This window comes from Xiphias gladius, chromosome 23 (assembly GCF_016859285.1).
Source record: "Xiphias gladius isolate SHS-SW01 ecotype Sanya breed wild chromosome 23, ASM1685928v1, whole genome shotgun sequence".
In the NCBI taxonomy this organism is placed as follows: domain Eukaryota; kingdom Metazoa; phylum Chordata; class Actinopteri; order Istiophoriformes; family Xiphiidae; genus Xiphias; species Xiphias gladius.
Window position 1 is genome coordinate 28,110,370 of NC_053422.1, and position 25,879 is coordinate 28,136,248.

At 42.6% G+C, this 25,879-nt stretch overlaps 1 protein-coding gene across 3 annotated transcripts; it reads right to left on the reverse strand.

The window, feature by feature from the left end:
- Positions 1-15,501: 15,501 nt before the first annotated feature.
- On the reverse strand, positions 15,502-24,493 carry LOC120785771 (protocadherin-18-like). Of its 3 annotated transcripts, none has more exons than XM_040120678.1 (4): positions 21,621-24,493; positions 21,048-21,103; positions 20,500-20,669; positions 15,502-16,981 (listed from the first exon to the last, which is right to left on the reverse strand). In XM_040120678.1, the coding sequence occupies exons 1-4, from the start codon at positions 24,120-24,122 to the stop codon at positions 16,023-16,025; spliced, it is 3,687 nt and encodes a 1,228-aa protein (XP_039976612.1). In that variant the 5' UTR covers positions 24,123-24,493; the 3' UTR covers positions 15,502-16,022. The 3 variants fall into 3 exon arrangements, with proteins under 3 accessions (XP_039976612.1, XP_039976613.1, XP_039976611.1); XM_040120679.1 differs by having other exon boundaries at positions 20,554-20,669; positions 21,048-21,136; XM_040120677.1 differs by having other exon boundaries at positions 21,048-21,136.
- Between the last annotated feature and the right edge of the window lie 1,386 nt (positions 24,494-25,879).

Consider the following 25,879-nt stretch of genomic DNA (forward strand, 5'->3'; position numbering starts at 1 on the left):
AGATGTGAGGTCAAAATCTTCCAAAACCTGTTGTTTTTCTGGTGTACCAGGACTGGACATTGGGGCAAAACTTCTGGACATTTTTGGCTGGTTGCAGGATAGGGCATGATCCCTACCCCTCCATGTTAGTAAAAAAGACATAAGGCAAACTAAAAATAAAAAAGTACACATCAAATGAATTTTTCCCAGAGGTGGTTCATGTAGTTTTAGGCAGTTTTCATCACTCACATGTTCAAGTACTCATTTTTCTCATACATTTGTTTTTAGTAAGTTATTTAATGATATAAAAAGGGTCATGTCTCAGCATGATTGACAGAGCTTGACAGGCTCTCTCAAAACTACGTCAAATGTGCTGGAGGAGCAGAGTGAGCTGAGCAGTTCTCTGAAAGAAAAGCTCTTTCATTTACATTTTCCTTTGTGACCCAGTGCCAACATTGTAAAACAACCTGGTGTTGCAGTCAGCTGTTCTTACAGAAGCTTTGATCTTCTTCATTGCATTTTGTTCAGTAAGTTAGTAATTTTTGTCCGCTCTCTCATGTTAGCTAGCTATCTAACCTCAGCCAACTGTGAACTCATAGTGTTAGCCAGGTGTGGTAACTTTTTAAAGCTGGTCTTTTATGAATTTGATTGTAAGATAGCCTGACAACACTCAAAAAGTATTCAACCTAGTAAAACATATTTTCACATAAACATTAATCCATCAGGCAGTGGGATGGTTAATGAAACTCAAAATGAAATGCATGAGAATAAACATTAAAACAACACAATCAAAGAAAAGACTGTAACGTTAATGCACAGGCTGCTGTATAGCTAACAAGACATTTGTTATACAAATCTTCGGAAGGTGATATGTGAGTTCCGATGGTATCGTAACTGCATCTGAACCTCAAACAGCAGCAGCACATTTGACTTTACTCCAGACTTGTTTGGGCAGAAAAAGGATCACGATGTTAGTGGTTCATGAATTTGCGGTATGCATAATCAGGTAATGGTATACAGTAAATAAATACAGGTGGAACCAAATCAAAAGTACCTGTGGTTTTAATCTGGTGAGTCCAATTCGACCTGTGGTAAATTCAACTCAACCAAATTCAGTTCAACCAAACAATGAGGTCTGCCTGCAGGAACTGCCTGCAGAGCTCAAAGACAGGATTTGGTTGAGGCACAGATCTGGGGAAGGCTACAAAAAATGTATGCAGCATTGAATGTTCCAAAGAGCATAGTGACCTCCATAATTCGTCGGCAGTCTTTGGTGTAGAACACCGAAGCTGAATGTTGCCTGCAGGTTATATAGTCATATACAGTGTGGATCTTTCTGCCCTCAGTTTTGTCTTCAGGAAGTGAAAAGTATGTTCAATTGGGTTGAGATCAGATGACTGACTTGGCCATTGGAGAACATTCCATTTCTCTGCCTTGAGAAGCTCTTGTCTTTCTTTCACAGTATGTTTTGGGTCATTATTCATCTGTACTGTGAAGCCCCGTCCAATCATTTTTGCAGCTTTTGGCAGAATCTCAGCAGATAGCATAGAACTATACATTTCAGAATTCATCCTGCTACTTCCATCAGCAGTCACATCATCACTTAACATCAGTGACCCAGTTGGCAGCTATACATGCCCATGCCATAACACTGCCTCCACCCTGTTTGACAGATGATGTGATATGCTTCTGATAATAAGCCATTCCTTTCCTTCTCCGTACTCTCCTCTTCCCATCATTCTGGTAAAAGTTAATCCTCATTGCATTTTGTACAGTAAGTTAGTAATTTTTGTCCGCTCACTCATGTTAGCTAGCTAGCTAACCTCAGCCAACTGTGAACTCATAGTGTTAGCCAGGTACAGTTTACCAGGCAGGGAGGAACTGTTTTTGTTTTTGTCTTCTTTTAACGTGTCTTTTGCAAGTCACCCAACTTAATGGAAGTGTAATACTAAATTACTGGTGTGTCTCTTTAAAGGCGTTATATGTAAGTTTTCTCTGCTGTGGTTTCTTGCCAGGAGTGGGTGGTGGTGATGGTCACTTGCCAAGAGCTTCAGCAATCATTGCTTTTACAAGAGGTTAGAATATTCCCTCTGGGCAGCACTACATCTTCAGGTCAGCCTGGATACTACAGTGACGTGCTATTGGAAAATGACGAGACGGGCCAGCCGGGCCAGTGCTATCTGTTTAGCATGCTAACTTCAGTAGACTAAAAGAAGTGATACAAATAGAAGCAGCATTATTTTGGCTATGTATCGATTGCAAAAATCTGCATATAGCACCTTTTTAGGCAACAACTGAATTATTACCCGAACCTGGGGGAACCTGAGTTAAAATCTGGTTTTAAGGCCTTATTTTTCAGTTTATATTAAGCATACATGGTCAATAGGGGCCCAAAGCTTATTTTTGAGTATACTAATGGTTTTGGTTGAAAAACAAGCAAAATTAATTATATGCTTAATTGTGGAAGTCCTGAATATTATAAGAAAAAATGCTCTGTATAGGGATTAGAACAACATTATGTCAACATGTACAATAACACACACTCTATTTTTATGATGCCACTTTGTGATTTCCACCTGCTGAAGTTGATCTGGAGCAGAGAAGGTGTGTAAACTGTATCTCATAGTTGAACTCATCATTTATGCATTGCTGTTGGTGTAAAAAGGGAAAACGACAACAGATGTACGCAGCAATCTGTTGAGGCTTTGGCAAGGGGAAGAGAAATCCGATTTAAGTGTGTATACCGGGGATGCATTTTAACACCAGGTGTAAATGTAATCCAGCTAAATCAGAGTAGAGACACATGCCAGACATGAAACACATGCTGGTGCCAGTTGGAAAGGAGGCCAGAGTCAGAGAAAGAGGAGGTATTGAGGGATAATATCCATCCTTTTGTTATTCTGCTGCTGATTAATTTGCTGCTTTAGTCTGAGATCTGGCAGCCACATCCACAGGGAGGGAGTAGAGCGGAGATGGAAGGAAGGCTCCTGAGAAAAAGGAAGAGCTCCACCTAGTGGGAGGAAAATCTGTGATTAATCCAAACACACACACAGTGAGAGAGAAAGAAAAAGAGGGTGACCACACACTCTTGTCATATAATAACTATGGCATAAACGAGACATGAAATACAAAGACTCTTTTTAATGTAGAAATGAATAAGTGGGTGTGCTTGTGAAAGTGCAAACCTTTGCTCACAACATACACCTACACACAAAACTAAACACGCAAAGTTAATTATACAATAGCTTTTTCAGATGCCCTCTTTTTCCCTTTCTCTTTGTGCATTTTAATAGCAACCAACTGCTCATCATCACACTAGGGTTAGCCACTGCTTTTCAACACAAACACATTCCAGCACACACACAAACACACACACACACACACACGCATTCTCATGTCACCCTTAGCTTTATAAAAAGTGTCCTACGGGTTCACCTTGCCTTATGAACATGACTTTATTAATATGCGAGGCAGCTTTAGTGGATTAATTCATCAGCGACAGCGTTTATGTCTCTATGGCAGAGAGAAGTGTTTGTGTGATAATTTGTCAGGCGTTGTTGATGCAGCGCTTGTTGGAGAAACGTATGCTGCATGGCAGGTTATACAGTGCAGAGCTATTGCTTCCAAATCGGGTGTTACTGTATCTTCTTATAAGGGGAGTTCTTTGCAATTGTGATGCTATCACTTGGATGACAGCTATGTGACTTATAAATACAGTGGGAGAATGAATCTATATGTGTTGCACCTGGCTTTTTTGATTTGATTTGATAACCCGATTGATTTGAGTCACAGATTTGAGATCACCCCGCCTAAAACCTTAACCTTAACTTTTTTTCCCATTCTCAGCGCATTACATAAACATTAGTTAACAATTATTAATTACTTTATTTGCCCAAAATTAGACAACCTTGATTATACGGCTAGAAATAAAAAAATCCGCTTTTCTGTAGCACTTAGCAGTGTGTGGAGGTGAGAAAAGCAGGGTTTGAACTCCTCTCTCAAGCTTTCTTTTTGTATTTTTCATAGAACTACTTCCATCACTTTTTGTGTGTACAACCGAGTGTAACACCATGAATGCCTTTAAAGGAAGGACTTTGCCAAAGTGTGTCATTTGTTTTCATTGTTGTTGTGCCCATTGTTGTCATTTGTATGAGACAAAAAAGATATGCAAAAGAAATAGCCTTCAAGGGAAAATTTGTAAATGCCTTCACCTTTGTCATGGTTTAGGGGTCCTTTGACAGTCATGGTTTAGGGGTTCAGTATGCTGGACCTCTAAACCTCCCATGACAGTCATGGTTTGTCCTCCCATGAAAAACAACAGCATCAGTATTTTCAGCAAATTCCCAAAAGTAATATATTTTATGTTTAAATGACAGCATCATCTAGCAACCACAGGAGTTGTGACTCTTATCTGTTAGGATGGAGGAAGTAGGGTGATTTCGTTGTAGAGCCTCAAAGAACATGGAGATAGGGAGTCAGGTGAATGGAGGGGTCAACTAAAGTTGGACTTTTCCACAGAACACTGCTGTTCATGTCCCATTTCCTAACTCTAACCCCAGTCAGGTTCGTGTATTTTAAGCATGATCACGATTATTCCCTAATCCTACCCAAGTGGTTATTATTTTAACCATGATGACGAAGGTTCCCCTCACCTTAAAGTAGTAAAAAACCAGTCAAACCATGATTTTTGCTTAACCCTAATCTTTTTGTACCTAAACCTAACTAAACCTTAACTATGGATGCATAAGATCAAAAAACGGTTATACTTTTAACCAGTGATTCATAACAGTTTTGAAGGGCATAGACAAAAAGAAGTTGAGAGAGACACAACTGTTTGTCACAATCTGTCCCTCTGTGCCCCTGGGTCCCAATCTCCCCTCATCTCCCCAGACCTGCCTTCCTCTACTCACCCACCCGATGTCTTCAGATTTTCCTCCTTGTTGACAATCATCTGTCTGCCCTGCCCATCCAAACATGTGTTCCCACTTCTCATCAGCCATGCAGTTACCTGGTATCGCCCCACCAACCCACCTCTTCTATAATCAGCCTTAGACTACCTATACCAGTTCCCTTCCTTTGTTCCTTGCAGGATCATCTGATCTTGTTCCCTTGTGTTTTCCTGCTATCAGTATAGATTTCCTGTTTCCTCTGCCTGCCTGCGTTCCTGCCTTCCAGCTTGTTCACCCGTCTACCTGTAAGCCAGTTTTCAGATGTTAAAGCCACTTCATTGCATCATCCATTCTTCGAGTCTGCATTTCATTCCTCTTTGCCTTTGCTGTTCACCTATTTATGTCAGAATGATCAGACCAGCCATGGACCCAGCAGACTCTGCATTTGAGGATGACATTTATTATTTGGTTTGTTCACTGGTGTGTCTGCAGAGGATGCTCTGCCGATGGCATGAAGTGCCCTCTAAGCAATGGTTAACAGGTTCATTGCTCAAGTGGCTTAAGGACTTCATAAACACCCCTGATTCCTGTGCAGTCTCCAAGTCTGCTAGCCACCAGCCAGTCTGCTCGTAGGCTAGCCACCAGTCTGTCCCCCAGTTGGCTTGCCTCCAGTCTGCATCCCAGTTGGCTAGCTTAAAGCCTACCTCCCAGTTGGCTAGCCTCTAGCTTGCTAACCTCCAGCCAGCCTGCCAGTTGCCTAGCCTTTTGGCCTACTAGCCTTCTCATCTCAGCCAGCACTCCAGCTGAATTGGCTCAGGTCCGTGAGCCTGCTGCCTTCCTGTCCTGAGCTGGCTAGTCCACTGTCTGCTCCTGTTCCCTAGCCTACTAGCTTCCTAGTGGGCCATCCCAGCTGATGTCTCCTCTGTTCCTGACTCAGCTGTCTGATCCTGACAATGAAGACCTTAAGCAGCTCCCTTTCTTTGGGACTCATCTGGCTAAGATATCTAGGGGTCGGAGCACCTAGAATGAAGTGTGGGTCATGGAGATGTCAATCCTCCAAGCTGCCCAGCTCCACAGAGACTCTGCTACCCAGTTCCTAAGAACCCTCAGGTGCCCAGTGACCATAAAACTCAGCTCCCAAGAAACCCAGGGCCTCTGTTGCCCTGCAACTTGATTGACACCCAGCCAGACCCCGAGCAGGACCCTGAGTTGGGGATCCTGGCCAACATCTCACCAATGCCTGCATTGCCGATCCCAGCAAAATTCTCTCCCGTTCCTGTGTTGGGGATCCAAGTCTCTTCTCGAGCCTGTTCCTGGTTTGGTCATCCCAGCTGATGTCTCATCTGTTCCTAAGTCAGCCATCCTGGCCAACATCTCATCTGTTCCTGTGTCAGGGGTCCAAGTATGTTCTTGAGCCTCTTCCTGAGTTGGCCGTCCTGGCCGACTTTTCCTTTTGGTTCTTGAGCCAGCCAACGTCAAGAATGGTTCTGCTACCGAATAAGCAGCCCAGCCATCACATGCTAATATTGTCCTGTCAGATGCCCAGCTAACTCCTGGTCCTATTCTAAAGTCTGCAGTCTGGCTGAAACCCGCTCCTGATCGCCAGTCGGCAGCCCAGCCGACTCCTTCTCCTTATCTCCAGTTGGCAGCCTGGCCAACACAAGCTCCTGATCTCTAGTCGTACGCCCAGCCAACACCAGCTCCTAATCTCCACCCCACAGTCCCTGCTGACACACTTCCAGACCTCCTATATCATCAGTTGGTCTTCATCGTCGAGCCTACGGACCTTATACCAACGCTGTCTCAGCTGACGACGGCCAGCAAGATAATCAGGTGTCCTGCCCAATGCCCCAGTTGCCAATTTCTATTGCATCTCATTCTCAGCTTCACCTGTTGACCTGTCCGCCCCCCCTGTCACTGGCCAGCTACTCTGGACCTCAGTACCCTGCTCTGCCTCCAAAGGGTTCCTACCTTTGCCATCTGCCTCCTATTTTGGCCCCGAGGGGACCCACCTTCATCGTTGCCCTCCTGCTCTGCCCCCGGGGACACACCTTCGTCGTTGCCCTCCTGCTCTGCCTCCTGAGGAGACAAGCCTTCATCATCACCCTCCTGCTTGGCTTCCAGATAGGACACTCTTTTGCTGTTGGCCTCCTGGTCGACCGCCAGAGGGAGCCTGCCTTCTTCACTACCCACTGGAACAGTCCTGCCTTCAAAGATGCCCACCGGAGCGGTCCTGCCTTTGTCCCTATATTTTTGCTGACACCCTCCCGAGTGGCTCCGCCTGTCTGTCCAACTTCAAGGAGGTCCTTGTGAGTGGCAATGCCTATCTGTCTGGCTTCCAGGTTGTCTGCCTGAGTTGTCCCCACCTGTCTGTCTAGCTTCTGGGCTGCCCACCCAAGATTCTCAGCTCTCCTGCTCTCGAGCCTCCAAACCATCCGCCCAAGGTGTCTTGCTCATCGGCTCTCCAGCCCTCAGGCTATCTGCCTAAGGATTCCTGCTTCACCTTTGTCCTGCCCCCAGGCTGTCCGCCTGAGGAATCCTGCTCTCACATCTGTCACCCGTGTTGTTAGATAAAGAGGCAACAGATGAGGAATAAATGGATAAATTACATCACAACCATACTGTCTAGGAAATGTTGTGGAATATGGAAACATTGTTGCAAGTTGAAATCCACACACCTAATTCTGATTGTTTTAGCACCTTTCAGCTCAATGTTTTGGTTTTAAGACCCCTTAAGTTCAGTCTCACTGCTCTCATCAACCTGGGTCTCAGCAGCAGCAGCTGTTTTCAGTGAAAAAGCTCTGATAAACCCACTATATACTACCTGCACAGTACCAAACTGAGGACAGACACAGTTAGACGTTTAGATGGGAGATACAAAAAAAACAAAATTTCAAATATCAAAATCAAAATTTTCCCATACACACATTTGGTTTGAGTTGTATTGAGTTAATTTTAGTTTTTAGTTTGTCTTTTTGAAATTCCCTATTGGCAAACGTTTTTTTTTTTTTTTTTGCTAAAAATTATTAGTATTGTTATTACTGTTGCTTTGTAACTGGCTATTGTAGGAAAACACACACAAGGCTGTTGTGCCCTTCCAGGCTTTTTTTTTTCCATGCAATTCAAGAACATTTTTTTCAACACGCCTCACAAAAACGCCAAAAAAACCCACATACAGTAATGTATATCTAAGGTTAGAAAAGACTAACCTCCCGCACATATAGATTTCCATTAACTTTTTATGCACACACATACACCGTACACACACAAACAAACAGTGATATCAAACTGATCTTCTGTGGGCAGCCTCATTGTGTCCACAGATAGTGGCCGTAAAGTGAACAAGGTGTTTACTGCCATATACAGGGAGATTACACTGGCTTATTGAGCCCAGACACACACAGAAACACACACATTTACACTATACATTGCACTGCCTCACTGCTGCTCAAACACACAGGCGCACAAATACCTGGTGCATCAAGGCAAATACATACTGGACATATAACGACCACGACTACACAAAAATACACACAAACACAAACAATTGTGTGTTGAAGCACTCGCACATCATTACACAAAACAATTGAGAAAGAAAAAAATGTTCACACTCAAAACGTAAGACACAAAAAGATAAAGATGCACACATACACACCAAGATAATAAAATATACACACACACAAACACACAGCTGCTATTGTTGAGATGATGGTCCATTATCTAACCACTGCCAGCCCATCTCATCTGGATGTGTGTGTGTATGTGGGTGTGTATTTGTGGATAGCACACCTCCCACTGTGGCTATAAGCTTTCTGTCACACTACAGTGCTTGCATGCAGTAAGTAACACACACACATACACACACATACACACACACACACACACACACACACACACACACACACACACAAACACAAACACACACATTAATGCACTTATACATCAAACAGCCATTGTTGCAGCCATAATCCAAGTGAAAAACATATTCTGGTATTGCTTGAATGAAAACAGGAGCAATTGTCTTAACAACAAAATGCTGCTATGTTGCTTTGTGAGAGATGGAAACCAAAGTGAAAACAGAGCGATGATCCACACCATAGTAGCAAGTTAACTGTTATGTATGAAGTGTTTCAACAATGTACACTTACTGGGTTCTTCTAAGCTATTTACAGTATGAAGCGTCAACTACAGCCAAGTTATTGCAGTAATTTGGATAAGAGGTATTTCAGAGAATGCAGATTTGGCACCACTCCTCTAGCATTAATGCAATTTATACAGTATTTATACTGAACAAATAGTGCCTATAAATGGTATTTACAGTGAGATCTCTGGATTACACTGATAATTTTTGAGTTTTATTCTTGACTTTGGAAACAATAAATTCTAAACTCACTTTCACTAGTTGGGATGGACACTACGTCAGTGAAATGGAAATATTTTTGTTGTTGTTGTTAATCGTATTACTCCTGAATGCCATGAACTAGCAGTAGATTCATCTCTGGATTTGTATACACAAGACTACCACCGGACTATCTATCTCCTTCCAGTTCTCTTTGAACACCCGTCATTCCCTCCAAGTTTGTCATATTTGGGACTATGGTTTTGATGGACTTCGTCAGGAAAAAAAGTTTAAGGCAAGAATTGATGTCATCAATCTGGGATATAGCATACCTTGTCAGCCCTGGAGTCATGCTGATAACATTCTCAGTTAACAGTCTGCCTCTCCTCAAACATGGGGTTGAAGTCCAGGACTAATTCCCATTCTTTGAGAGGAAGGTTACAAGTTCAGCAGCGCCCTCCTCCTCATCATTCGATTGTTTCTCATCAGTGTCTCATTGTCTGGATTATATTCTGTATTGTCTTCCACTTCTGACACTTCCTCTTCCATTGCACCTTCTCCTCAGCATTGTCATGATCAGAGATCTGATCAAGAGCCACACGCAGAGTCAGCCGTTTGGTCATTGTGATGCCACAGAAGGAAATGTTGGCGATGCCCCAAGGAAGCTTTAAACAGTACACCAGAGCTGCAAGAAAGATACTCTATATAAATGAAACAATGTTGTGATGGTTTTTGAAAATGACAATATTCTCATAACCTAAAGGTATAATATTTTTTTTCATTTGATGGATGGACATGTTTCTAAACACCACAGATGGACAAAATCTAAATTAACCTTCCCAAATGAAACGAAAATGGTCAACATTTATTTTTTGTATTCACATGATGTGTTTGGTGGATATCATGAAGCCTTATGCCAGTCAGATGAAATAAACTACATTTCTCAGACAGAACATTTTTAACAGTCAATCCAATACCACAGGAGGGCACCAGTTATAACAGTACAAAGTATCTTGATCAGACTAAAAAGAATCTCTCATTTACAAAAGTATTAAGACACTTTGCCGTGGCACCCCAAATTGGTACATGAGGTACCTTGTGGTCAGTGGGGTGGAAAGGCACCAGAATGATGTTCATTGAGTCTTGTTTTCAGATTGCGTATAATATTTTTTACATGGGCAAAACAAGCTATATTCCATCTAGATTCATCTGCTTTTACTATTTGTCACAAAAATAGACACTTGAAAATTCACAAATATTGCATGTGTGTATTTATGTATGGTATTGGGACATATCCAATGGATACGTGGTTAGAAACTAAGCCACCTATAGAGCCTGGAGAATGCCACGGGAAAAAATTTACACTTAAATCATTAAATCTGGAGACAAACTGATTGGGAGTGGAAAATTGTGACAATTAGCTGAACAGCACAATTGCATTTGAGGATGCAGAGAGGACCCAAGTGCAGACTCGAACCAAGGATGATGCAGTGAAGTTGCTTTTAATGGTGAAAAACAGGCTTACAGACAGACAAGATAACAGGCAGGCAGGCAAGCAGGCAGTACAAGTAACAGGATTGATCCACGCAGGTAACAGGAACACATGGAAAACACTAGGAAACATAAACAGATAATCTGACAAAGAACTGGTACATACAGATATACTGTATATACAGTCTAGGGTGATGAGGAAACTGGGATCAGGCATGTGAGTGGGGAGGGAAGCTCAGGTGATTGGAGATGTGGAACGGCTGAGCAATACACTGGGAAAAGGTCCGGAGACATCTGGTGGATGGATGAAGAATGGCAGGTCTGAAGGGGAGAACGTGGATGAATGGAATTGAGCAAGGGATGGAGAAAGGGGCCAAGGGGAACCAGACAAAAAAAATGTACTAATGGAAGGACAAAATTGAGCAGCTGGAGCAGAAGGAGATACAAATTCATTCCCCTTTGGAGACACTTGCTTTCCATTTCCTGTTTACCTGGTACCTCAGCACTAGTCAGGGCCATAGCTATGATTGCAGACCATGAGATTATTTATTCCATATTTTTTTTCTGGGAATGTAGGAGGCTTTAGCAACCTGGAAAAATACAGAATGTCTTCAATTGAAATCTTGCACACTGTATTTTATATTCCACTTCCATTTTTTTGTCTTAATATATTAAAATGTGTCTACATTTAAGCATTTAGCCACTGAAAAATAAATACACCAGAATTATATTGCTGTCAGAGTGTAGAAAACTTTGAAACAGCTTCAGATGACATGTAATTTAACCATTGATTGAATGCATAAGGTTCTGTTGCCAGTGATCACCTATTGCAGTATTTCCCAGAGAGGGGAAGATGTGATACTTCTGTCATTGTGTTGATAAATCTAACTTGGGATAGCAACTTCCAATAATGACAACTCAATCAAGAGTTACAACCTATGTGGATGTGGAGAATAATTAGGACAAGGGGTAGGATGAGAACATTTGGTTTAGTGATGTCACTTTACAGATACATACATACAGAGGCTTTGTTTAGAAATCATCTCCAGCTACCACCAGAGATGTGAAGACAAAAAAAATTGTTGAAAATCCCAGAGACAGCAGAATGTTTCAGGATCTCAACAAGATGAATGAATTTAATCAATCAGCTGTTTGCTGCCATCCTTTCCCTGTTTCTTGAGTCAATCAGAACTGATAATGGCAACATACACACCATGATACATACAGTAGGCGCACACACACACAGAGACACAGACACACATGCAGACCCACCTCGGATGACACTGTATTAAATCTCTCATTCTGCATAAGCATAAACACTGACACGCTGACATACACGTCAACACATCGCAAACACACACACACACACACACACACACACACACACACACACACACACACACACACACACACACACACACACACACACACACACACACACACACACACACACACACACACACACACACACTGTGTATCAGTGTATCCATGCCAATAGTGGTCATGTCAAGTCAAGTCAATTTATTTATATAGTGTATCGAAGGGCACTTTCGAAGGGCACTTTTCATAAAGAGCAGGTCTAGACCGTATTCTTTATAGTTATATTTACAGAGACCCAACATTTCCCCATTAACAAGCACTTGGTGACAGTGGCAAAGAAAAACTCCCAGTAGGAGAGCAGAGCAGGAGAAAAGAGAACATACCATAATGCAAGTTCCACATAGAGATGTATAGTAGTAGTAGTAGTAGTAGTAGCAGTATTAGTAATAGCAGTAATAATAATAATAATAATAATAATAATAATAATAATAATAATAGAAGCAGTACTAGTTGAGCAGGATCATGGGGGCAGTAGGTGGTTTGCAGTCACAGATCCAGACTCTGCAGCACCAGGGGCAGAAAGCGACAGGAAGAGAGAGGAGAGAGACGAGAAAGCACAAAACTATGGGAGAGAGAAGTCGGTAGTCTAGGCCAATAGCAGCATAACTAGGCGGTGGTTCAAGCCAAGCCTGAGCCAGCCCTGAGTGTAAGCTTTATCAAAAAGGAAGGTTTTAGGCCTACTCTTAAATCTGGAGAGGGTGTCTGCCTCCTGGACCCAATCTGGATGATGGTTCCACAGTACAGAAGCCTGATAGGAACCACAGCATCAGGAACTCTAGGAACCACAAGCAAGCCTGCATTCTGGGAGCACAGTGTTCTCGTGGGGTAATAGGGTACTATGAACTCTTTCAGATATGATGGTGTCTGACCATTAAGGGCTTTGTAGTGACGAGGAGGAGGATTTTAAATTCTATTCTGAATTTTACAGGGAGCCAATGCACAGAAGCTAACACAGGAGAAATGTGATCTCTTGTCCTATTTCCTGTCAGTACTCGTGCTGCAGCATTCTGGATCAGTTTGAGAGTATTTAAAATTTTGTAGGGACATCCTGAAAATAACGAATTACAATAATCCAGCCTAGAGGTAAAAAAGCATGGACTAGTTTTCTGCATCGTTTTTGTGACAGGATGTGCCTGATTTTTGCAATGTTACGTAGGTGAAAAAAGGCAGCCACTGAAGTTTGTCAGGACATATCCTGATAAAAGAGAAATCCAAGATTCCTAACTGTGGTTCCGGAGGCCTGGGCAATGCCATCCAGAGTAACTATCTCATTAAATAATGTGTTTCTGAGGTGTTGGGGGCTAAGTACAATAACTTCAGTTTCGTCTCAGTTACAATAAGGTGTGCAAAAATTCTCTCTAGTCTCTAATACTCTCATTCCACCTCTTTCTCTCTCTCCCATATTGATGCTCACTCTCAGCAGAGACACAGATATTCAAAGAAAAAATATGTGTGAGAACAATCAGATTGATTGTAGCAATGGTGTTTTTCTTTCTTTTTTCCTATTAGTTAAACTGATATATATTTCACTTCTTAATTAATACAGCAAAAACAAGTTCACTAACCAAATTTTAAAAAAAAAACTGTTTGTTGGTATGCATTACATTTTGGCATGTAATGCATTGATGTAAACATGTCATTCGTATCATACATTTTGTTCTGATTGTATAATTGAATTTTGTTCGTTCTGCCATTTTTAAACATCTATTTAAACTTGCAGAGTGCACATTATTACTGTGTGTAGTGTCTTTATTGGTGAGACAAAGACATTTTTCCTGTCTTGGTGGGACAATAAAATATATTAATTTGACCCCTTGTGGTGGACAGTAATGTCCTGTTCATTCAGCTGTTTTCTTTGAAAGCAGCAGTGTGGTAATTTGTCCTCCAGGGGGCTCTATGTGGTTGTGGTTGTCTGCTCTCCTTCTCGCCTTTCTGGCTCCATGTCAGGGCTTAGTGTTGCTAGTCGTTGTAGTAATGTGGTGGTAAGAGCTGGTGCAGTCATTGGTTTACAGCTTGCATGGTGAACCTCTAGGTGTCACCCATTATCTAGCTTTTAAGGTAACAGAGGAGAGAGGTTTCTCCATCAGGCTAATTCCATCTGCTTCCATAGTACATTTCTCCCATCAGCAGCCACGCATCCAAGTTTGATCCTTTTGTTTTGTGAACTGAAGTGAGTCTGAGACTGCTGACAGAATGCAAAGCCTCTCTGTGTTTTTCTGGGCCGAAACAACAATCCTGGCTGTATCAAGTCATTTAGTTTTTGTGGAAAATGCTTCAAAGCTTTCTCATATAAGCAATAGCACGTTGTACAAATGTCAAATACTGCCAAGAACCATATTTGCTGTTGTGAAGATGACAACTCATGATGGGGTTAGTGAAGGGTAAGCCCCCCTCTGCTTTTAGCTACAATGTTTTGAAAGACAACCTTTTCATTCTCTGTGAGTTTATAATGGTCGTTGTAGTCTATGGTACTGATCACATGATTTTCAATAATCCAGAGTAGGACTGCAGCTAATGAAGATTATCATTAACCCATCTTTTTTTTTTTTTTTTTTAATTGATAGATCAATTAGTCTAGAAAAATTGAAAAATTAGCCATTACAGGTTCCCAGAGTCCAAGATGATGTCTTCACATCTTTTTTGTCTGGCCAACAGTCCAAAACCCATAAATATTCAGTTTACAAAGTTTTAAAACAGAGAAAATCAAAAACCCTGGTATATGAGGAGTAGAGTGTGCACAGTTTTGCTTAATAAATGTAGGCAATAATTAATTGATTTACCTAAATTGTTTTTGATAAATTTTCTGTTGACTGACCAGTTAATTGTCAAAATGTTTCAGTAAACGACAATAAAGTGAATTAACTCTTCCACTACCCAATATTTTTGTCTTCAGTATTATTGTATTGAAATTTTAGCCTGATATGTACCTTTAGAATATTTACTCAAAAGCTTTTACATGGAATTTTGGCCTGATATGTTATGTATAATTTGACCTCTTATATCATTGAGATTAAACATTCATTCCCAACCTTGTAAACAGCAGTTGACAAACCAGTCTCATAACAAAAGCAATTTAGTAGCTGCTCTGGAGCTTTTGCTCATAGAAATGTATAGGAAATGAAAATTTGAACCTCTACAATCTACGAACAACGAGGAATGATGCATATTAACTTCCATTTGCAATGAACAAACAATAAAGATCCACTTCATTCCCTTTCAATCGACAGCACAGTGAAGTTTTTTTGTGAGATTGTACAGCTAGATCTTGAATTTTAAACCTTACTGTGAATGGAACAAAGTACATGTTGTATAATTTATTAAATAGTTATAACATATTCATTCACAGATAAATTACATCAAATACTACATAAACCACAGACTGAATAATGTTTGTATAATTATTTTTATTTGTGTACCCTCCCCTTCCTCACAACAGACCACAAAGACAAGTGTCCAATAATTCATTAATATATTCACGTATACATATCATAGTGACAACTAAAGAAAAATCACAATACAAAAGACAATTTAAATACATAGAATGTTGATAGCATGTCAAAGTCTTGATTCAATGTTTTTTGTACTCAACATGCATTCAAAATATAAAAATAGACTTCTGATTAAGATTATATACACTTTTTTTTTATAAATATAAGTATACAAATGTATTTTTGAAATACAAAGATAAATACAGTCACATAGTGTACATTGTGTACCAACCCAACAATTACAAACATTTTTTTTGGATATTTAGCATTCACAAAACACAATTATTACGTTAGAAATGCAACTTTAATGACAATTACAGATTTTTTGTCTTTGTTTCTCATTTCAGTTACTTTTCTGTCCTTTTTTGCCACCCACAGTCCCTCACTCTTATTCTGAAGGTAAAACGAAGCAGTCATTGGGTGGTGAATAAATAAAGAGGATAAAAGACAGGAAGTCTAGCTCTGCCGGACATCCTGTAAGAGTTTGTTGATCTCAGCCACCAGCTCGCTGGCATCCACCAGCTCGTGCCGGCTGTCTGTGCGTTTACCCTGAAGGTGGCTGAGCACAGAGTCAAAATCGTCCTCCTCATAGTTCTCTGGGATCTCCTCCATGGCAGGCAGCCACTTGGAGGAGGGCCCAGGGAGCGGGACCGGTACTGGTACTGATGCTGGGGAAGGCTGCATCAGAGTGGGGCTGACCAGTGCCGTGAGGAGGGGGCTACTGTGGGCTTTAGGGGTGTGGCCGTTGTTCTGAGGGCTGTTTTTTGGTGCTTGCGAGCACTTGTGGCTGCTGCTCTGGGAGGCAAGCTTGGTGCTGGGCTTCAGGGTGTGATAACTTCCGCCCTGGTGATGGCACGACGGGCCGATGCTGCTTCCTGGGTTCTGGAAGTGGGTGTTGGCAGCCCAGGCTGCGACGCCCTGCTGGTGGACAGAGGGGTTGGGCTTGCATGGCAGATGGCCCCTCCTGCGATCTAAAGATCCAGTCATGGGTACACCCACCCCACTCAGGCTAGTCCCTTTCTGGTTCTCGTTGACCTGGACATACGAGTCCAGACCCTGGGGCAGCAGCCTCTGGAAAACACTGCTCATCTCTGACAACAGTGACGTGGATCCACACAGGTCTTCATCTCTGTCCGCACCGCCACCGTCCTCTCCCCCCTCCTCTTCTCCGCCGTCCTCATCCCCTAGGTCCTTGCCGAAGGTGGAGAAGCTCTGGTTCCGGGCAGTCCCACTGTCAGTACAGGGCTGTGGGATCTTTTCGGGCACGAGGTCAATAGCTCGGTGGACCTCTTCCCCTGGGATGTAGAGGTTACTGCGGTAGTCAGAGGAGGATGAGGCCGGGGAGGCAAGGGGGGGCATCCAGCACTGATCTGAGTGTCCCAGGACACGACACTCCTCTGTGCAGAGCCTCATAGCTAGACAGAAAGACAAAGACACTCATGAGTAATCAGGAATACTGAGCTGCACATAGTCATTGTATACAGAAATGGGTAAAGCTGTGCATCAAAGAAAGTTACGAGAGCCACCGCCGGCCTCTTGAATAGTCTTGTTTTGTCAAACTAACAAAAACTAAAACCCAGACATATTCAATTCGAAAGATGTAAAAAAAAAAAAGCACAAAATCTTCACGTTTCAGAAGCTGGAACCAGTGAATGTTTGTCATTTTGGGCTGATTAAATGACTGAAACAATGAATGCGTTTTCCAAATTGTTGCCAAATAATTTTCAGTTCAACAACTGATTGATTACTTTCCCAATTGTTTCAGCTATATTCACACTTTATTAATTAGGAAATTAAGTTTTACTTGATTGGTTCAGCAGTTGTGTATGTACTGGAGGTGCTATGCAGTTTCATGTTTGAATGTGACACACATATAAGAATAGAATGTGACAGCCTGTAAAAAGGATTTGTAAGCAGGCAATGCTTTGATTGAATGGGCAATAATACCCCAGAAGGTGGGAACCAATGGATGTGATTTTTAAATTTTCCAGACATAATGTACTAAGTAAAGTCCTACTTTATTGACTGACAAAAAAAGCATAAATTTGATCATGAAATCAAAAAGATGTAAAGAAGATTCCTGACAGATTAGTATTTTTCCATCCAGCCTGCCTCTCCTCAGGTGCTGCACTGTCTCTGGAAACACTGTGAAATCTGCCCTAATTAGTCTAAAAGGCTATCTGCAGGAGCACTGCCTGCTCCTTCCAATGTATTTACCACAAAGAGACAATTCAGCAAGGCTGATCGATGCCTATTACCCATTCAAAATAACTCCTCCTCTAAAAGTCCTGCATTTTCCCTTTCAAGTTGCCCTTTTCAATATTTAATCTTCAATTAGAAAATCTCTGAAGAATAAATTAGACAAATCAAATATGCCAACTTAAAGCCTTCATTAAAGGAGTGCTGCGCTTTTCAGTCATGCTATTGAGGGACTTCATTATCCACTCATTAACATGAAAGGAACATTTATAATACATCTTAGAGTAGAGGAAAAGTGCATTTGGATGCACTACAAGGGGGGAAAAAACAGCACGGGGGCAGTGGAAGATTGGGTGCCCTGCTGATGAAAGGGTAAAAATGAAAGATTTAACCCAATGGATCTGTGTGCAAAAATTAAAAAAATATTGCATCAAGCAAACATTACCTGAAAGCCTGTCTGTCTGACTGACTGCAATGTCAATTCAGCTGACTTACTGACTGATTAACCTGCCAGTGATTTATCTGGCTAGCTTATTTGGAACTCAGGACTATATGGCTTGGTGTCGATTATGTGTTTGTTTACTTTAGAACTTTTATTTAATTTTACTTTTATCCCTGATAAGAAGCAGCAGGAGGGCTCTGTAATCCACTGAGCAGAGAGAAAGACCAGGAGTGTTGGCAGTGAGATCTAGACTAGACTGAGGGCAACAATGTGAGGACATATTTACGTGGGCATATTTAAAAGTAATTTAATATTGCAGTTCCATAAATTTTGAGCACTTGTAAGAGACAGAGTAAAACAAGAATGTTCAAAATTGAAGCAGCAGAAGCTGAGATAATCAGCCTCTGTTTCTTAGTATGGGGTCCAGCTCCAAAAACACTGGATCTTACACTTCCCATAATGCAACTCAATAGCATTTTTGGTTAGACACTCCCTGCCTGGTAAATGCCGATATCTTTTAAAGTCCTCCAGAAACACACATGACAATATGCAACTGTTTTCACAGGCTGAGTAATACTCCTCACAAGTAGTTAACTGACTTTGACAAGCAAAATAGGTGGCATGCTCCTTTAACCCATTTAGAATGAAAAGTAATAGGTAGCCTTCATGTGTCATTTAAAAACAAAATCAGAATAAGGGTACAGAGTACTTGTTATAAAGTTCTTGCTGTTTTAAAGAATTTCATATTTTCTTAAAGGGTTCTTTAAGCATTTCAGTATGAGTTCTGCATCTAGATGAACCAAAGACAAAGAGTTTCTACCTCCTTCACCCCTTGAGCAAGGAAGACTACCATATACAACCGTAATGACAGGGCACCAACTAAACGCTGTTCAAAATCATCATCTGCTGCAGTGAACACGGGGGCGGGAGGCGGGGTGGACATACAGAAGGAGAAAGGTGAGCTTTGAGATGTAATTATGCTCTTCAGGGAGCACAACTCGGAGCCGACTCCATAGCAACTACTTGTCACATGGCAATTAAATGCCTCCTTCTTATCAGAGGAGCAGAAGGGCTTCGTTTTGGACGGCTGAAAGTGAAGGCTTGAATTTGGGAAAAGGAGAGTGACTAACGAGCACAGTTGCTCCACAAAGATATAAAGAAAGGGAGGGAGGGAGGAAGGAGGCGTTAGTGATGAGATTGTCTGCCCGTCTGGGTCGATTTTAATTGGGATGTAGCTCAAATGCAGTGTCGAGTGATGGCTGTGTGGGTAGCTGGCTGGAAGGAAGTGGGAGCTCTGGGAGGAGAGCGAGGATCTGATAAAAGAAGCTGCAGCAATTTGCAACCTGTGTGACGTTAGCTGAGACAGGCTGAGAGACAGAGGAATTTTTTGAGTGTGTGACCGAATGTTTCCAACTCAACTAGTCTGTGAAACCGGCCAGATATTTGATGCTAGGTGGTGGAAACTATCTAAATCATTAGGGTCAATCAATGTTCAACAAGTGTTAAAAGTTCTTCCTTGTTAACTTGACTGTGGAGAGAATGGAGGATCAGTCCACCTATCTGCAGTGATATATCAAGAACTTAGTGACAGTTAGGTGAAACTCGGTGGTTGAGGATGTACAGTATGATTCACAAACCTCCAAGTCCAATGCACATGCAGCCAACATGTCATGCACAAGTAGTTAAAAGTTGTGCCAAAACTTCTGAGACACTGTTTTGCTACTGGGCAGCAGATGATTAGAGCAAAGTGTGGCACTTGCTTTGTCTTAATCCAGGGTTTCTTAACCTGTTCTGACCTGTTTATAGCTCATAAAATTTTGATGATCCCAGCAATAGACTTGTTTCTTGGTCATGCGGATTTGCATATTGCGTCCTGTATATTTCTCACCTCCAAAAGTAATTATACATAAACAAAAAGATAGTTTTGGATTATTTATAAGATTGTCTTAATAAAATACTCATTTTCCCTTAGGTACGCTGGGTAATTAGTCACTGGAACTGCAGTGATCCCTTCATTGCTTGACTCCACTATAAGAGATAGGAGACAAAATCCAAATTCCTCAATCTGTGGTAGTTCAGTTTAAGTATAGCTGTAGCAAGGCTTCAGCACTCTGAATAATATCAAGTGTGTATATTCCAAAGTTGATTTCTTTTTATATGAAACTTCTTCTTTATGTTTGGGGAGCCAAAAAGGCAGAATTGCGTACTCATAAGACTGTAACTTTGATTTGTGTAACTCAGACTGCTGAAGCTTCATATTGTTGTTCGGTGGATGGGGGGCCAGGGGTGTACCTGCATGCGTTCTGTGCTGGCCATCAGGGGCATATATCTCAGTAAAGCCCTCACCAAGGAGCCTATCCATGGGTGACTCCCTGCCAGGCTCGTAATCGCTGTCCCCGGCCTCACTGTCTCCACGACCGCTGTCCTTCAGACTAAACTTATCCATCTCATTCAAGGCATATCTGCACAGAGATAGACAGAGATTTGATACATTTCTCATAGAGGACTGGCTTATCTTTGACAATAATATTATCAAATGGCTTTGGGAATGCGATGCTACCAATGGATAATAAGGTACATAGAGAGGCAGCGAGCATGCTGCAGAAGGGGTTTTACATAAAATTATGCAAATGTGAAGTTATTTAGCATACAGTTTGACTCTAAACCCTAAAAAACTATGGAAAATTGATGTAAGGGGCTATGTGAAAGTACTGACAACAAAAAAGATCAACTGGAAATGTTTAATTGTGATATTATAAAGGTGTATAAAAGGGTATTCCTTAATTTTGCTAAAGTCGGACAGCGAAGGCTTTAGAAACATCATTTCGCATTTGCATTACCTGTAGCTTCTGGTGTATTTGTTTCCTCTGAAGCTTGGTCGTGGCTGGTACTGGCCCTGATGGAGCATGGACAGAAGCTGTGAGACTTGCTACAATCCCAAGAGAAACGAAAAAAAGACAAAAAAGAAATAAAAAGACAAAAATAAAAGGAAAAAATGAAGAGGGGAAAATGAATGGAGTCAAACAAGCAAGGCCACAAGACAATGTTGGGTGGGGGGATATTGGGGGAAAGGGTAGGTGCAGGGGGTGGCACGACTTTGTGACATGCCCCTGAATGTGATGGTCAACAAAAACATGACATGAAGGGCTGGAGGTTACAGAGTATGGGAGCCAGTGATAAATTCAGAACAAAGACTGAATATGAGACAAAAAACTTGCATAGTAAATGATTTTGGACAGAAATAGTACAGGTGGGCTATCTTTTGGTTTGAGAGATGTATAAGTAGGTCTTAAAATCAAATAAAGCCGTATGATTACATTACTTTTAGTACAAATGGCAGTCATGACAGAGAATCTAGGTTTAAAAGAGAATTAACTATAAGCATCAAAGAAACTGAAATCTCATTGTCTTACCTCTACAGGAGGTGTGGCGTGGGCCAGCTCCAGTGCAAAATTCTCTGGCACATGATTGGAGGAGATGGTGACCAAGCTGTTGAGGGACTGGCGGCTATGATGGCTCTGCCTGCTCCCCAGGGTGCCCCTCTCAGGTGTCGGGGAGGCTGAAGGGGAGCGTGGGTGTGATCGAACAGGCAGAGTCCCATTGATGGTGGGGACCAGGGTGATGTCTGCCTTGTGGATTTGCCTGGCAGGTTTCTTGGGGTGGTTCTGGTAGCTGTTCTCTGCCACACGGCAGTTGTAGTTGTGTCTGGGGTCTTTCTTCTCACGGCTGCAGCGGGCGCTGGCAAACATCACCATGACAATGAGCAGTAGAGCACAGACAGCACCCAGAGAGACGATGACAATGAGGGAGAGATCCAGCGACGCTTGGCTGGAGCCAGTGGGGTAGAGAGGGGGGAAGCTGTCCATGTTCTCCTGCAGGGAGAGCCTGAGGAGAGCCCCTGTGGACAGCCGACTAGTCCCCCTGTCCTGCACTTCTACCTTGATCTCCATCACATCCTTAGGAGCCTGCTCCAGGCTGGCATTGGTTCTGAGCTCACATCTCCGGGCATCCATCACAAACAGCCCATCCTCATTGCCACCAACAATGGCGCAGCTCATTTCTCCATTGGCACCAGCATCGCGGTCTGTAACTTTAAGTGCGGTGATCAGCTGACCAGGTGATGCATACTTCCAAACCAGAAGCTCAGCAGTGTGATTCTGAAGGGCAGGGGAGTGGATGATGGGTGGGTTGTCATTTTCATCTAAAACAGTCAGAAGGACAGTGGTGTTTACTGACAGTTCAGGGTTTCCCCCATCACATGCCTGAATGGTGAAGGCGATCCGGCTGACATCTTCATGGTCAAAGCTGCGTAAGGCGTAGATGGCACCATTAGAGGGGTCAATTGTGACGTAGGTGGAGATGGGGCTCCCTTGGACCAGGGCATCTATGATGGAGTATGTGACCTGGCCATTGGTGCCCAGATCTGGATCTGAGGCTACCACGGTCATCAAGTAGGCTCCTGGAGAGTTGTTCTCTGATTTAAATACCTCGTAGTGGCTCTTCTCGAAACGTGGAGGATTGTCATTTTCATCCAGCACCTGAACAGTGAAATGTTTGATGGTGGAGAGGCTGGGAGAGCCCCTGTCCTCAGCTATGACTGTCAGACTGTACTCTGACCTCTTCTCCCTGTCTAACGAGATGTTGGTGAGGATCATGTAGTTCTTCTCGTAGGTCTTCTGTAGTCTGAAGTGGCCATGGCCGTGCAGCCTGCACACCACCTCACCATTAAGCCCAGCATCGCTGTCATCAACACGCACCAGAGCTATGAAGGTGTCCATAGGGGCCCCCTCTGAAATGTAGGCCACCTCCTCTTTGCCAGTCGTCATCAGGTTGATGTTTATTTCTGGTTTGTTGTCATTTACATCCACCACTTTCACCACAATTTTGCAAAGTCCCGGGATGGAGTTAGGGCCCAAATCCTGAGCCTGAACATCCAGCTCATATGAAGCAGTGGTTTCATAGTCCACTTTTTTGATAAGAGTTATGTGGCCATTTTCTGGGTTTATCTTAAATGTTTCCAAGATCTTTGGCGAGACATGACTGCTGAAAGAGTAGACTATTTTACCATTATTGCCCTCATCTGGATCTGTGGCGTTTAAATCAATGATTAGAGTCCCAAGGGGAGAGTTTTCCAGCAAATTGATAATATAAGCCTGCTCATCAAAGGCTGGGCTGTTGTCGTTGGAATCAGAGATGCTTATCTTGAGCAAAGTGGAGCCAGATTTGGGGGGTGCACCATTATCCGAGGCTGTGAGCTGGAGCTGGTAGCTAGATTGCACCTCCCTGTCCAGCTCCCTCATCACCACCAGCTCTGCGTACTTGGCCCCATCAGTCCTGGTTCTCACATCAATCTTAAAGAAGTTATTGAGTGTCAGGGAGTAGGTGTGCAAAGAGTTCTCTCCGACGTCTGCATCCACTGCGCCATCCAGCGGGATGCGCGTCCCCACGGATGCGCTCTCGGAGATCTCAATGGGGACAATGGCGCGGGAGAAGTGCGGGGAGTTGTCGTTAATGTCAAGCACCTCCACCTCCACATGGAACAGCTGCAGGTACTCCTTCGGGAGCGTGACCACATCGAATTCAATGGAGCAGTTCAAGTTTTTCTCACAAAGCTTCTCACGGTCAATTTTGGTGCCAATGCTGATCTCGCCATCCTCCTCCCGGACAGACAGGAACGGCGTATTCCCCCGCTGCATAGCGCGGAACCGAAAGGTCAGGGAACTCGGTAGTTTTGATAAAACCCCAGCCACATCCTCCCGTAACCGTGCAATAACCGTCCCTACTTTCTGCTCCTCGTAAACTTTATATTTCAAGGTCTTACCAGTGGCGTCGTGCATAAGCGCGAACAAAAGCAGTAGTTTGAGTAGTGCTGGAGAAAAAATATTTCCTTTGGTTTGGATCATTTTTGCCCCCATCTTTTACGTGCACACTTTGGCGATTGCTTCCACAGAGGGGAAAAAAATCGGGAGGGGGCGGGGGTTAGATGTCTTCTCAGAAGTCTGGCATGTTGAATCATCCGCTGCTGCTCACTGTTCGCAAAAAACTCCGCAAAATAGAGGAAGAAATAATGAAATAGATAAATATACAACTAAATTACCCCTCTTTTGTAAAAAAAACAGAACACACAATCAAACCGCGGCGCTCTCCTTGTATGTTTAGCATATATCCACGTATGCCCGTCGCCTCTTGTGTGTGCCTCAGTGAATGGGTGAGAGTGTGTCTGGGCGAAGAAAAGGCGCAGCTTTCTCCCAGTCTGTGTGTAACACTAGCCTAGGAGTAAGTGTGTGTATGTGTGTGTGTGAGTGAGAGAGAGAGAGAGAGAAAGAACGGAGTCCCCGTGTGTGTGTGTGTGTGTGTGTGTATGTGCGTGAGTGTCCTGCTCCGTGCGCTCTGCTCGGTCGCCGTTCCAGTCTCTCTCTCCGCCCCCCAGCACCCAAAGTGCGTCTCTTTTCCACACATTCCCCCTCTTCCACCCCCCCTCCTCCAAATCACCAGAATGGCCTCCTTCAAGCAGCACAGGAGGGACTATTGATGGTAGCCCCGTCTCTCTCCTCCACCTCCCTCCCCAACACAGAAGACACCCCAGCAGTAAAAGTGTGTCACAACAATGGGCCAGAGGAGGACGTATTCTGGGCTCAGCCACTTTTAACACAACCACACACTGACCCACGGCAGACTTACATTGTTATGATTGCAATTCACAACGTGTGCCACCTCGGGTCCTTTGTCATGTGTGCGTAAACCGCGACGTTGTCGCCCTCAGAATAAAGAAGGCAAGAGGAAGGAAACATGTTCATCACTCACTGGTGGTTATGTGAAGGGGCGCACGCTTTAAAACCTAAATTATTTAAAATATTCCTATAATATCATAACACAATTTTTGTTCGTGATACCAAAAGCAACATCACAGCTAGCTTGCATAATTTTATCATGTGATTATCATAATATTGCCGTAAATTTCCTTCTGGAGCTTATTATATTGCTTTTCATCCCATCTATATCTGCTCCTTATTCGCACTGAGCTTGCAATAACGCACTAAATACTTCTCCAATTGATTCTTTTGCCACTAAATCCCGATCTACCTGTCTGCCTGACGCACGTGCCAAGTTTCTTCAGCTTTAAGTTGAAGACCTGACATGCGTGAAGCCAAATATGCCCATGAGTCACTGCGATGTTGTGACTGGGGAGCATACCTTAAGACAAAAAAAAAAAAAAAAAATCAATACAACATTCTTGTGATATCATTACAAATGCTTAAATCATTGTTATTTTTTCGAAACTATGTCATTTCTCTGCTCTCTTTGTGCGCACAGGACGCGCAAGTAACGCATAGCAAAGCCTCTTCATTAAAACATTTTTTGCCAGTAAATCCTGTTCTTTGTCTCCGTGTCTAAACAAACAAGAATATCTGGCTTTTGGTCATAGACTGAACAACCTACATGTCTGTAACTTTATATCAGAAACTGGTTTAAGACAGTTGAAACAAACAATTTTTTTGTTTTTTTTGTTTTTTTAAGCATCTCCTAGGGTGTGTCAGTTTACCAACATATAAACATTAAATCATTCCACATTTCTGCAAAAAGCTGCCATTTCTCCTTCAGTTATTTAAATTTTGCAGAAAATGGCTTAAACATTTCTTGATCTTTCTATTGAATTGGAATGCAACAAAAT

Coding starts and splice junctions, on each gene's coding strand:
- LOC120785771 (XM_040120677.1), bottom strand. CDS start 24,122: ATGGGGGCAAAAATGATCCAAACCAAAGGAAATATTTTTTCTCCAGCA. Junction 20,670..21,047: donor AAATACACCAGAAGCTACAG/GTAATGCAAATG, acceptor ATCTCTGTGCAG/ATATGCCTTGAATGAGATGG. Junction 16,982..20,499: donor CCAGCACAGAACGCATGCAG/GTACACCCCTGG, acceptor CTTTCTGTCTAG/CTATGAGGCTCTGCACAGAG.